At 47.4% G+C, this 13,710-nt stretch overlaps 1 protein-coding gene across 1 annotated transcript in view; it reads right to left on the reverse strand.

Moving 5' to 3' along the window:
- LOC147013646 (carnitine O-acetyltransferase-like) overlaps positions 1 to 13,710 on the reverse strand; it is a 69,278-nt gene that overhangs the window by 12,811 nt on the left and 42,757 nt on the right. Inside the window, exons 9-10 of the mRNA XM_085855716.1 lie at positions 10,432 to 10,532; positions 9,253 to 9,372 (exon numbers count right to left, since the gene is read on the reverse strand). Coding sequence (XP_085711842.1) covers positions 9,253 to 9,372; positions 10,432 to 10,532 — 221 coding nt within the window. The remainder of the gene's footprint in view (positions 1 to 9,252; positions 9,373 to 10,431; positions 10,533 to 13,710) is intronic.

The following is a 13,710-nucleotide window of genomic DNA, read 5'->3' on the forward strand; positions in this document are numbered from 1 at the left end:
ACCCAGTCGCACGTGTGGGACTCCTGGTGGCGGAGCTCGGGTGGTGAATAGCGGGGTCCATGGAGGGGGGGGGTCAGGGTCGCTCTTTCCTTCGTTGTCGAGGGCCAGCAGAGATACGTTCGACGCCTTCACGACCTTCTGCTCAACCCTCCGCTTCAAAAGAACTGCACACTGAACAACAACCCTCAGAGCCCTATCTAAAACCTTGTCAGAAACCCATGGAGAACTTCCTCCAAGACCCTTCTTCCTCACTCGACTCTCAACCACCACAAACCTGTAAAAAAACCTCAGAACAACCTTCGTAACAAAACCCCTGCCTCAGAGAGTCCTCAGGAATTTATGGACCTCCCTCAATGGGGCGGGGCTCACTTGAACAGACGTCACCCCCCCTCCCCGCCCTGATTGGACAGGTTCCTATGGGTTCGCCCTTTCTGGGCAGGGTTTCGGACCCTGCTGGAAACCCCACCCACTCTTCCATGCGGGTTCATACTTGTCGAGCAACAGCATCAATGTTGCAAAGGTCGTCGTGAAAGAGTTACAACGTTTGTGGAAGCCGAGAAACTGGAACCGCGAGATCCCGCCTCGGTACATCAGGGTGCAAGAAGGCAGCAGGTTGGCGGTGAATCGTGACGGGGGATGGGATGGTTGTTTAATGGCTTGTTAGATGTGATAACCTAACGAAAAGAAATCGCAACGCACGCAAAAGGAAGGGGATCTGACTGCACACATACTTAACGACATGACTGACTTTTGGGACATCTGTATGTTGAATGCATATGGTTTCCAGATCCGTAACACCACCCCCCCCCCCTTTTTATAGACTCGGCCCGAGTCGTTAATTTCCGTGTGGCATGCAGGTGTAGGTTTTCCCCAAGTACGTTTTACCTACGGATCCCCTGAGTGTGACATTTGGAATACATGTCCCAAAAATAAATAACCTAGTGTGTTGCGTAACTAAACTAAGAGACTCACTCGGACAACTTAACTGCATTGCCGGTGCGAAACAAACAACAGGTGGGTTAAAATGATGTACAGTCCTCATATTTACACTACCCATGGCTCAGGACCTGTGATTTGAGGAGAGAAAACACAGCAAGTTAACATTTGTGGGTGAGTGCGCAGACGTCTTTAGGGCCTTCAAAGGTCCCTTGATTGTCGTTGAATTCTTCTTTTTATTCATTTTTTTTTCTTCTGCTGCTGGAGGCTACTCACCCTAACACGGCAGGCCATACGCCGTTTCACAGGCCATTTGAAATGGCCTTTATGCAACAAGATCTCCGGGCTGCTCAGTGCAGTCCCCGGTCCATTTGAACTGGCCTTCATGCAACAACAAGGAGATATCCAGGCTGCTCAGTGCAGTCCCCGGTAACACGGCTGCCTGCAGGGCAGTCCTGGAAAAACACTTTCAGAGGTGGACCTGGAGCACATGGTGAGAGTGAATGACAATGTAAACAAAGGCATGGGCAGGCATGGCGAATGGAATCAAGGCAAAAAGGCAGAAAAAGCAAGGCAAATGCAGACCAGGTGAGGTGCGACAGGTCGGCACAAGAAGCTGGCCGGCCTCGGTGTGGTTGTGTGGTGGCCGGCCTCAGTGTGATTGTCGGAGGGAGTGTGGTGGCGCTGGCCGGTTCGGAGACGGGCTTGGACCTCCCCTACGGTCTTCCCCCAACCTATCACCTATGTCCATTACCATCCCCATTAGTTTGCAACAACAACAAAATTTATAATTTTTATTTATTTATTTTATTTTATTTATTTTTATAATTATTACGTGTGTCCCTTGCCCCTTTATTGTCTTTGTTCGGCGAAGCTGTCCTGACCGTCTATCCCCAATCCCTAAAATCCTTTTTGAGGGGATTGAGGAAGAGAGATTTGAGGAGTGAATCCGTCTCGAGGCCCAATGCACCCTCAGAATAACTCCCACAGATTTCAGCAATCTTCCAAGGTGAGTCTAGCAGCCTACGAACAGCAAAGGGATGGATGGTGTGAAGGGGGTACATGTTTCCTACCTATCCTAGCATTTATTAAACTTTAATCTATCCCCGGGGCTTTTCAACACGCCTGTCTCTTTAAACTAACAGCTCCAACAACCACGATTCCCATCGCCTGTGTTGGTGTTCGTTATTAATTTGGGCCTGGCCCGCAAATTTTCTCTCGTGCTCTTGCACAATTTCGTGGCTGAGCAGTGTGGCTCCATTGGCAGGGATAGCCATCTGACGAATTCGAACTACGGCAACCCCGAGTCGCTAAGGCTGTCTCCAAGCCTACCTACTCCATATGAGCGTGGGGAATGCCCCGGGCAGTGTCCCCTTCGATGCCCACGTGGCATTTTGGTGCTCCGCGTCCCGTTTCCGTGGGCTGTCCGTGCCCATTGCACTAACTCGGTCCCTTGGACCTATGGCCTACTCTGGCCGATTACGTCGGTGGCCGGGGTGCCCTCTACTCAGTACGCACATTTAAACAGTCACACTCCCAGCCGGTCAATCGACTCCTGCACCCTACAAAAAGGTTTCGTGCCTTCATTCAACGCCAACTACAAAATGACATCCGATTGGTTAATTTAACTTCCTTTTTGTCGTCCCTTCCATTTGGCCGATAATTTAAAGCGTAACATCACCCTGTTGATCACGCCAAGCACTCGCTTTCGAGCTATCCACCATGTGGAGCACCATGCGCTATTCACATGGCCTTTGTGCCACGCGGTCCCCGGTGACGTCACTTGCACACGAGGCGAACTGCGAGGCTTGCAATGCAGGCGAGCCCTGCAGGCAGCCACACCATCCATCATTTGTGTTTTTGCATTCAGTCCATTCTCCATTCAAAGGAGCCAGAGACTGCATTGTACAGCCCGGCCACCTCCTTGTTCTTCTTGCATAAAGGCCAATTCAAATGGCCTGTGGGACGGTGCATGGCCTGCCGTGTTGGGGTGAGTTTCCTCCAGCGGCTGAAGACTAAAAGGGAAAGAGAATGTTCAGTGACAAAAAGAGGGACCTTTTGAGCAGGCCCTGAAGATGTCTGACCTTCAGGCTGCTGTGCACTTACCAACACAAACTGTTGACTTTGCTGTGCCTCTTTTCCCACAGATAACAGTTCCAGGGCCATGGTTAGTGTAAATAGTAAAATTGTAAATAAATTGTAACCCACCTGTGTGTCTGTCTAGCACTGGCAATTTACTTAAGTTGTCCGAGTGAGTCTGATAGTTTAGTTACGTAGCGCACAAGGTTATTTATTTTTGGGACATGTATTCGAATGTCGCATTCAGGATCCGTAGGTAAAACGTACTAGGGGAAAAACCTACACCTGCATGGCACACAAAAATGTACGACTCGAGACGAGTCTATAGAACATGGGGGGGAGGGGTGTTGGTGTTACAAATCTGGAGGCCATTTGCACACAACAGCCAAAGTCCCCGCAGTTCAGTTATTTCGATAAGTATGTGTTTATCGTTCGGGTCCCGTTCTTCTGTCTCGTGGGTTAATTTCATGTGTGCACTGCGGGTTTCTTTTATAGTCAGGTTTTTTACATCTTGAAGCCGCACAACGCCAACAAAACCCTCGCTTCACTCCTCCTCCCACTCTGCGGGCAAGCAGGCGCTTCACCCGCCCAGCTTCACTTCTTCGCACCATCGACGCCATTGCCCACGTGCGTTCGACCATGGACGTGAGCGGAGGTTTCCTCACCTCAGAAACACAGACTCCGCCCAGGAAAGGAGGGGGTTCCCCCCTGTCCAATCACGGATGGCCAGCACATCACCCCACAAAACCCTGCCCAATCAGGGCAAGGATTACCTCAGAGGACCGATGACCCCACCCTGGCCGTGGGAGGGATAAGAATCGCTGGGCTCCCCTGAGTGTTCACTGGAGTTGGGTTGGAATAGTCTAAGGAGGAAGGGGTCGCCATTGCTCTTGGTATTTTGGTATGCAGTCATCGTCATCTGCGGTCTTGGTCTGCGGTCTTTTCCGGGGGTCCTTGCTTCGTTGGTGGAGTGTCTGTTTTGGTGGTTCCGTGGTCCTGTGCTTGCTCTTTCGCTCGTCTCGAAGAAACCGCACGAGGCGGACAGGTACCCGGCCAGACTGACTCTCAGCTTCCCTCCTGAGCTGAAGAGCCAAATAAAGACCCGGTGGGGTCCATTTCTTTTTGGGTGTGTGCGTCTGTGTGTGTGGTGCCAGTCTGTTAAGTAGAAATTGTACAAGTGTTGATTTCTCATTGTATACTGAACAAAAATATAAACGCACCAAGCGATTGTTACTATTTTACCTCGAACTCATTTATACTAAATCATCACAACAATTTGGTTATAGAATCCATGACAATTGAGCATTAAATTTCAAAGAGTTCCTTGAGAATTCTGGTGACAGTCTTTGCGCTACAACAGCCGACACAACCGAGGTGTCACTGTCAGAGTTCACACAGTCAGTAGCGGGTGTGTCCACCGTTGGCGTCGCGCAGGGCGGTGCATCTCCGGCGCATGGACATCACCAGATTATCGATGGTGGCCTGAGGGATGTTTTCCCATTCCTCCTGGAGAGCCACACGGAGCTGGCGGACGTTCTCTGGGACTGCGTAACGTTGTCATACGCGTCGATCAAGAACGTCCCAAAGGTGCTCGATGGGCGACATGTCGGGAGAATATGGAGGCCAGTCGAGGACATCAATGTCCTCCTCACCGAGGAAGTCCATGCAGATCCTGGCAACATGGGGGCGAGCATTGTCGTGCTGAAACGTCACATGGTGAAGGCGCACAAACGGCACGACGATGGGTCCGAGTATCTCGTCCCTGTACCGCTGCCCGTTCAAGTTGCCTTCAATGAAATGAAGCCGAGTGCGCTCTCCATGGCATATGCCTGCCCACACCATAACACTGGCACCACCGTGTGACACCCAACGAAGGACATTGGCGTCAGTGTAGCGCTCCCCAGCCCGACGCCAGACGCGGAGTCCGCCATCAGCCCGATACAGCTGGAACCGTGACTCATCGGTGAACAGCACTCTCCTCCATCGTGCGAGGGTCCAGCGCAAGTGAACATTGGCCCAGTTCAGTCAGGTCTGACGCCGGACTGCAGTGAGGTCGAGTCCCCGGTGTGGTCGGCGGGCTCGGAGGTTGGCCTCCCTCAAGCGGTTACGCACCGTCTGGGCTGAAATGCGCCTGTTATGCAGCCCGACAGTCTCATCGGCAGTCCTCGTGGCCGGTCGGAGTCGATCCCGGAGATGTTGCAGCCTCATGTGACGATCCTGACCGGCGGTGGTCACACATGGTCGCCGGGCATGTGGGCGGTTCACGGTGCTTCCAGTCTCTCTGAGGCGCGTTCTCAGGCAGCTAATGGTGGAGTGGTGGACATTGAAGTGTGCTGCAACGGCCCGTACTGACGTCCCAGCATTCAGCATGCCAATGGCGCGCTCCCTCAAGATTTGTGACATCTGTGGCATGTTGACATTTGGCACCAGTCCACATTTTGGGGAGGCCTTTTATAGGGCAAGCTATAGGGAGTGTTTGTGTCCTGGTCACGCTCACTGACCATCACTCTGTCAAGCCCCATGGTGCTCATGGGAAGGATTACTCAACGTGTGAGTCCACACACTCAGAGTGGTCAATTTCAATGGGAACATCTGTCTTGAGCAAAACAAAGGAACCATTGCTCAAACATATCATCGGTTTGACCATTTTCCCATAATGGAAATCTTGACTTAGATATTTAGGTTGGTGCGTTTATATTTTTGTTCAGTATACATTGCATTATATTCGTGATTAAGTCTGCTCTGTGTCTCCCTCCCTATTGTAAATAAATATCTGTTAAATGTTCCAGTTCGTTCCCTGTTGTTTCTACCATTGATCCAGCACGGTGCGGGCTTTTGAAATAGTGAGGCCGTTTGTGCCGTAAATTGTTCATTTCGTCCGGCGCGGCTTTGGTAACTCCCGCTCGGTTACGCCGGATCCGAGTTGGTACCAGAGACTCGGTTCGGACAAAGTCGGTCGAGGGTGTGGCTTCCCCGGTAGTGACACGGCGTGGGTACTTAGGTAAATTGGAATTAGACAAGTGGACCCTACCTCACGCCATCGAAATATTGGCGACCATGGTCCGTTAAGTGACCCGTCGAATCCGGAGTTATCCGGGGTGACAACATTTCAATTCCGGTGTTCGGTGGGAGACTGCCCGACTGCTCCGTCTCGCGGTCGTCATCGCCACCGAACCCGGCACCACAACAATACTACGTGTGGAATCCTGGAGGATGGTGAGGTGCTATTCAGTGAGAGAAAGCTCATGACGTCACACAGCAATTGACTTGAGGGATACATTGCGTATCAGCTGCAGGTCGCTCCAGGGTGCGTGTGTGTGTGTGTGTGTTCCATTACCAATGAGCTTGTAGAGCACTTGCCAAGTGGCTTAAGCAATCAAGCCAGCACCCCAACAAAACGCTGACTGCTTGGTAACCGAATAGACCCCAGGTGTGTTCCATTATCAATAAGCTTGCTATCGCATGCCAAGCCAGCCAGCCATTCCTTCTCAACAGTGTCGAATGTACGACACAGGGAATGCTTGCTTGAGTGCTTAAGCCACATGGTGAGTGCAATCCAAGAAACTTGGTAAATGAACACATCCCAGGTCGAACAGTCTGTGTGTCAATCCTTGCGAGTGGAATTGAAGGGAAATGGTTTTAAAATGGATCGAACTTTCTGTCCAATAAGGGTTACGATGATACTAAAACGGGTCAAACCCATGAAATCCAGGTCACTTGTCATCAATGATAGATGCCGTTAGTGTTTTCATTCTGTAAGTAACGATCACGTGGGATAGCGTCATGGGGAATGGTGTGTTACACTGGTGAGACATCCTGCGAAACTATGTTTATCCCAAAAAGCTACAATACATGTACAGGAAGCAGGTCATGTTCGTGGCTCATGGAAGATGTTTTTTTGCGTATGTACAGTATTTTACTGTACGTATATCCAGCTGCTTTGTGTGTGGCTCATGGAAGATACGTTTTTGAAATGTTATGCTTGCAACTCGTGGGGGGGAGGGGGGGATAATAAATCGCTGCAAAAACCGCTAATACATGGGGCATTTCCCGTGAATGTTGAAACCACGAATGTCGGGATCTGGGTGTAAATGACAAAAAAAAAAAAAATGAAAAAATGCAGATGTGCGACCCGAGAATAGGGAAGCACGGTAATTTTTTGTGCTGGTGGACATCGGAGCCGATTCACCGGGAAAATCACAGAAGCATCGTACAACATTCATATATGAAAATATAAATAAATGAGAAAAAATAAAGAAGTGAAAAAGCAAATGCAGGTGAGTGACAAGAGACAATGGGGAAACACGGTGCGTATGCTTGCACAATGTGTAAGCACACCCTGCGAGTATATATATATATATATATATATATATATATATATATATATATATATATATATATATATATATATATATATATATATATATATATATATATATATATATATATATATATATATCCTGCTCTTCTTCTTCTTTCGGCTGCTCCCGTTAGGGGTCACCACAGCGGATCATCCGTATGATCCGCATCGTGATTTGGCACATGTTTTACGCCGGATGCCTTTCCTGACGCAACCCTGGTCGCCTCTTACGACACAGGGATATGGTACACCTATTTTAACTGGGGTATACACCGGCTCAATACACTGGTATTCATTTCGCCAACCTCGGAAGGATGACAGGCTGAGTCAACCCCCTGATGTATTAATTCAGTGGCCCAACGGGACATGAACTCAGGACCTTTTGGATCCCAAGCCGCTGCCCTAACCACTGCGCCAACACACCAGGCTATATATATATATATATATATATATATATATATATATATATATATATACATTGGGTAGTCGATGTAAACGAAAAAAATATTTTGAGATTTTTCTACCCTTATTATCAGTATTTCTGGCGATATGTTTGTCTGTCTGTCTGTTTGTTGGGTAGTCAATCTATTGAGATTTTTCTTGAAAATTTTCTACCCTTATTGTCAGTATTTCCATCGATATGTTTGTCTGTCTGTCTGTCTGTCTGTCTGTATTTATGTCTGTCTGTTCGGTCCAGTGCTCCGTTAATACAATGGCGATTTCAATGAAACTTGGTTGGTAGGTTCATACCATGACCGAGTTGTGTGCAAATGAGAACCGTTGCTGTGGACAACACCGTTGCCTAGCAACGAGACTGAATTTTTTTGAAAAATCATTAAAAAAAATTTTTTTCGATAATCAAAAATCGGGCCACGAGCGACTGTGGGTAGTACATTCAGCCATATTGTCAAAAATTTCCAGCCGGATCCGATGAAAACTGTCGGAGAAGATAGACTTGGAATGAACCCTGGTCGAAGACAATAAAAAAACGAAGTTCGTTATATCTCAGAGACTGAGTCAGATATACATGAAACTGGTATGGTAGGTTCATGGTATGTCCTAGTTATGTGTGAGAAAGAACCGTTGTTATGGACCCCTCCGTTGCCTAGCAACGGCCGAAAAACCTCTAAATGTGGGGGTATTTTAACGAAAAAACAATCTGCAGCATTAACCCTTGAAGCGAGAATCATGAATTTTCTTGTGCTAAATCCTCAGGTTTAGCACAAGAATCAGGCCCCATCAAACGGGCCCATCGCGTCAGGTTCTATTGGGTAGTCGACTTCCCATGTCCGCCTACTAGCTTGTCTATATGTATGTCTGTTCGGTCCAGTGCTCCATTAATACAATGGCGATTTTGATGAAACTTGGTTGGTAGGTTCATGCCATGAGCTAGTTGTGTGCAAATGAGAAATGTTGCTATGGACCCATCCGTTGCCTAGCAACGGACCTTTGAAATTTTCAAAAAAAAAATCTCAAATTTATTTTGTCGAAAATCAAAAATCAAAAATCAAAAATCGGGCCACGAGCGACTGTGGGCAGTACATTCAGCCGTGTTGTCAAAAATTTTCCAGCCGGATCCTATGAAAACTGTCGGAGAAGATAGATTTTGAATGAACCCTGGTCGAAAACAATAAAAAAAACAAAGTTCGTTATATCTCAGAGACTATGAGTCAGATATACTGTACATGAAACTGGTATGGTAGGTTCATGGTATGTCTTCGTGATGTGTGAGAAAGAACCTTGGCTATGGATGCTTTTGTTGGCTAGTAACGGTAACAGTAACAAATAGTTAGTAAAGTAACAACTAAATTTGACTTGATTGACTACCCATGTCAACCGACCGGCTTGTATATATAAATATATATTTATATACCCACGTGTCATGGTGAGTGCGTGCTCCGTCTATCAACCTCTTCACTTCCGAGTTGATGTTGAAGTAAAGCTTCTTGGGCTGGGGTAACGGAGTGTTGCAGGGCTCCACATCGCCCATCGCATTGCTATCAAAAAACAATCACACAACACTCAGGAAACTGTAACGGACTGTGGCAGGGCACCACATCACCCATCGCATTGTTATCAAAAAACAATCACACAACACTCAGGAAACTGGAACGAACTGTGGCAGGGCTCCACATCACCCATCACATTGTCATCAAAAAACAATCACACAACACTCAGGAAACTGGAACGAACTGTGGCAGGGCTCCACATCACCCATCGCATTGTTATAAAAAAACAATCACAACACTCAGGAAACTGGAACGAACTGTGGCAGGGCTCCACATCACCCATCGCATTGTTATAAAAAAAACAATCACAACACTCAGGAAACTGGGATGTCACAAAAATTTCAAGGAGTGAACAAACAGACAATAGGAAAACAAGAGAAATCTCAAAAGAAGACAGCATGCGAGGTAAAATCATTTACAATTGGACATTGAGCAGATAGGAAACAGCCTTTACGTACAAGGGACACAAGAACAAATCTTCTACAGGTAAGACAAATGCAAGGACAAAAGCTTTGAGACCTAAGAGGAAAAACATGGAGATAATTGACTTGTGCTTGGAATTTAGTGATGGAGGAATAAAAACAAACAAGTACAAATGGGGTAATGCACGAAAAAAAAATGCATTTGTGAAATGGTGAGACAAGGAGTGATCCGTTAAAAGTGAGACAAGGAGTGATCCTTCAAACGATGAGGCAAGGAGTGATGTGGACGTTAACCAAAATCAAATCGGCTTATTCTCGTCACCTAACCAACTCATCCACCTCGTTTTGCACAAATCCATCCCCAACCTTTTGAGACATTATGCTACATATCGTTTTTGGCCCCATCTCTCAATGGTGAAGAATCACTTGAAAAATTCTCGAATCTGGATCCGGATCTTCATCAAAATCTAATCAGTTCGTCCGCGTCACACACCCAACCTGTCCACCAAGTTTCGTCCGAATACATCCACCATTTCAGATATCTTATTCACAGACAAACAAACAGATGGGTGAAAACATAACGTCCATCCACGTTCGGTGGTGGAGGTGAACAGTCATTGCTCACCAGAAGTTGAAGGTGTGGTCAGCAATGCGCATGATGGGATATCCCTCAGCTTGGGCTCTCTCGTAGACAAGGCCGCACGTACCATCCTCCCCTACAATGAACTTATGGACAGAAGAAGAGAAATAAGTCAAAATGAAAAAAATTGACGACGTAAACAAATTACATCCCATATTCTAGGATCAAACTTTCTCCAAATGGCATCAGCGGCTCCCTTCACTCCTGCCTGCCTGAGTTTCTCCACAATCATCAGCAGTACATCATTCTAGGCAGTTTGTTCAGTCCTTATTTCAGAAGAGAGCTCACTTTTGCATAGTAACCAGGATCTTCTTAGTCTTCTTCTCCTCCTCCTACTCTTCCCTTTATAAGGTCCAATGGCACCAACCTTCTGCCCTGCCTCAACCATGATACTACTTCACCTCTCTCTGTCCTCAGCCAACACTCTCCACTCTCCAGCCACCCCCACCTTACTGATATCCCTCCTCACACAATCTTCCCATCTCAACCGCGGTCTACCTCTTTTCCTCCTACCTTCCTCCTTCAACCATTTTGTTCTCTTTGCAATTCTTTATTCACTGATCCGCACCAAGCATCCAGCCCATCTCAGCCAACATTTCACAAATCTCCCTGACAAGCTCATCTGCACACCATTCTCCTCCCTCACTTGTTTTTTTGTATACAATATTGAGGCTGGTATGGGAGCTAACGCACAGAACGTATATCAAAGGGAGCAGGAAGCAAGAGGGGTTAGAGAGGGAAACAACAGGAGGGAACAGAAACATCAGGAGATCTGTGGAAGGGAGAGGGATGGGGGTACACGGAGTAAACAAGATGGACACGACAGGGACTTTCAGGAAGGAAAACAAGGAATTTGAAGTAGGTGAGTTTAGGGTGGATGAATGGGGGTAGAAAAGATCGTGGTTTTGGATGGAGGAAGATAAGAGATGGTGGTGAACAGCTGTTTTGAAGACCTGGAGGGAAGAGTGGAATTGAAAAGAGTGTGGGAGTTTGTTCCAGAGACAGGAAAAAAGAGGAATGAAACAATGAAGGTGAGCAGTGATTCTTGATTTCAGTAGTTTTACCAGAACTGGGTTGTTGATGGTAGAATACAAAGAGACCACCGACCAGCCTGCGGTGAGAGAGTAAGAGACGCAAAGACTCAGTCTCACCGTGGGAGATACCAATGATCCTAAATCCCTTGGTTTCCACAGCGTGAAGCCGAGAAAGGTGTGAGGCGGGAACACCAGCCCAGAGGTGAGAGCAGTATTCCATCAGGCTGCGGATGAAAACTTTGTGTGTGGTCAGGAGCTCAGGTGTGCAAGGAAGGACTTTGCACGATGGAGGATTCCCAGTCGGTGACTGGCTTTGGAGGCCAGGTTGGAAATGTGGCTTTCCCAGGAGAGATCATGGCAGATAGTGAGGCCCAAAAGCTTGAGTGAAAGGACTTCTTCAAGAGGATTTTTGAGAAAGTAGATGGAGCATTTGTCAGACATATGAGATTTGTCAGAGTGGATGGACTTGTTCCAAGTGTTGGACCAGCTTGTGATTTTACCAAGATCTGCAGAGTGTGAAGAGGCTGCTGCTTGCCAATCTGAGAGTTGACAGATGGTACTGCAGAGGGTGGAGTAAATCGTCAAAGTGATAAAGAGGATTTTCCAGAGAGTCGGTGAGATCATTGATGAAAACCAGAAAAAGAACAGGGCGCAGAACGCTACCTTGAGGAACTCCAGCCTGGACAGGAAGAGGGGTTGAGAGAACTCCATAAAGAGCCATGTGTTGACTGTGACAGGAGAGGAAGTCCGTGAGCCATGAATGGAGATTGCCTTGGATACCATAAGAAGAGAGTTTGGTGAGTTGGGCAGGGTGCCAGACCACGTCGAAAGTACGCGATGTGTTGAGGGAGATGGCTCTGATCGCATGTCTGACATTGAGGACCTCCATCCATTGATGAGAAAGCAGAAGCGGCAAGTCCAGGGTAGAGTAACCTGGTCTGAATCCAAATTGATGATTGGAAATCAAGCCATTGGAGAACAGGAAGGATTTAATGTCAGAAGCGATGATGGATTCCATAACCTTGCTGATGATTGGGAGCAGGCTGATTGGTCTGGAGTTGCAGGGATCTGTTTTTGCACCTTTTTTTGCAGGGCAGTAATGTTTGCTGATTTCCAAGCAGATGGCAGATGACCTTGAGCAAATAAGAGGGTGAATAGAACAGAGAGAGGGTGAGCAAGAACAGCAGAACAGGATTTTAGGACACGTGGACTGATGCCGTCTGGACCAGTTGCAGAATCAGAGTCGAGGTTTGACAGCAAGCTCTCCACCTTGTCAGGAGAAAAGGACACAGAGTCCAGGAACAGCTATGGCGACTGGGTAAGGTGGGTACAGAAAGCGATGGGTTTGGGACACAATATTTAGAAGCAAACCCAGAGTTTAGGCATTCAGCCTTTTCACGTGCTGTGATAGCTGTGTGGCCATTTGAGGTAAGGGAAGGGATGGAGGGGAACATACCCCAGAAATAGACTTAACTAGATGCCATCGAACAGCTCGGTTTGAGAGTTCTGACTTGAGATTAGAAAGATGTTGTTTCCTGGCTCTCCTGAGGGTACACACACACTTGTTCCGAGCTTTATGGAAGGAACTGAGATTGCCTTCAATTGACTTTGCCTTCAATGAGATGAAGGCAAGTTGTATCAGGACAACTACCTCACCACAAGCTTCGTTGTGCCATGGGCGTGATGAAGGGTATGACAACTGAAGACTCGAGGGGATAAATCTGTGCATGAGAGAGCAAATTTCTTTGAAATAATTCCCAGGATGAGTTGATGTCGGAGAGAGTAGAGATGGGAGGCCAGTCCAAAAGGTTGATGGCTGCTTGAAGTCCCTGCCCGTCAGCCTGAGTGAAATGCCAGACTCAACAGCGCTGAGGTGGTCCTCTAATAACAGCCAGAGAGATGTTTACTTTGACAAGCATGTGGTCAGATGAACCAAATGGAGCAAAGGAAGAACAGCAGATTTTTTGGGGGGAATTGGTCAAAATCAAATCCAGAAGAGATTGGCTGAGATCCACGTCTGGAAGTTGACAGATTGTCAGTCCCATTGCGTTGCAGAAGTCCTTTGCTGAAGTGCCATGGCTGGTGAGAGAGGTACCACACCGAGCCAACTGGCATGATGACAATTGAAATCACCACATATTAGGAAGGGAGAGTTGGGATGAGTGGCTAGAAGTTTGTCCATGTTTTCGGCGAGCGAGATGTAAATGGAGTCATCACTATTTGGTGGACG

The sequence above is a fragment of the Eptatretus burgeri genome, chromosome 14, assembly GCF_056783735.1.
Source record: "Eptatretus burgeri isolate ZD-2024b chromosome 14, Ebu_testis_v1, whole genome shotgun sequence".
Classification (NCBI taxonomy): domain Eukaryota; kingdom Metazoa; phylum Chordata; class Myxini; order Myxiniformes; family Myxinidae; genus Eptatretus; species Eptatretus burgeri.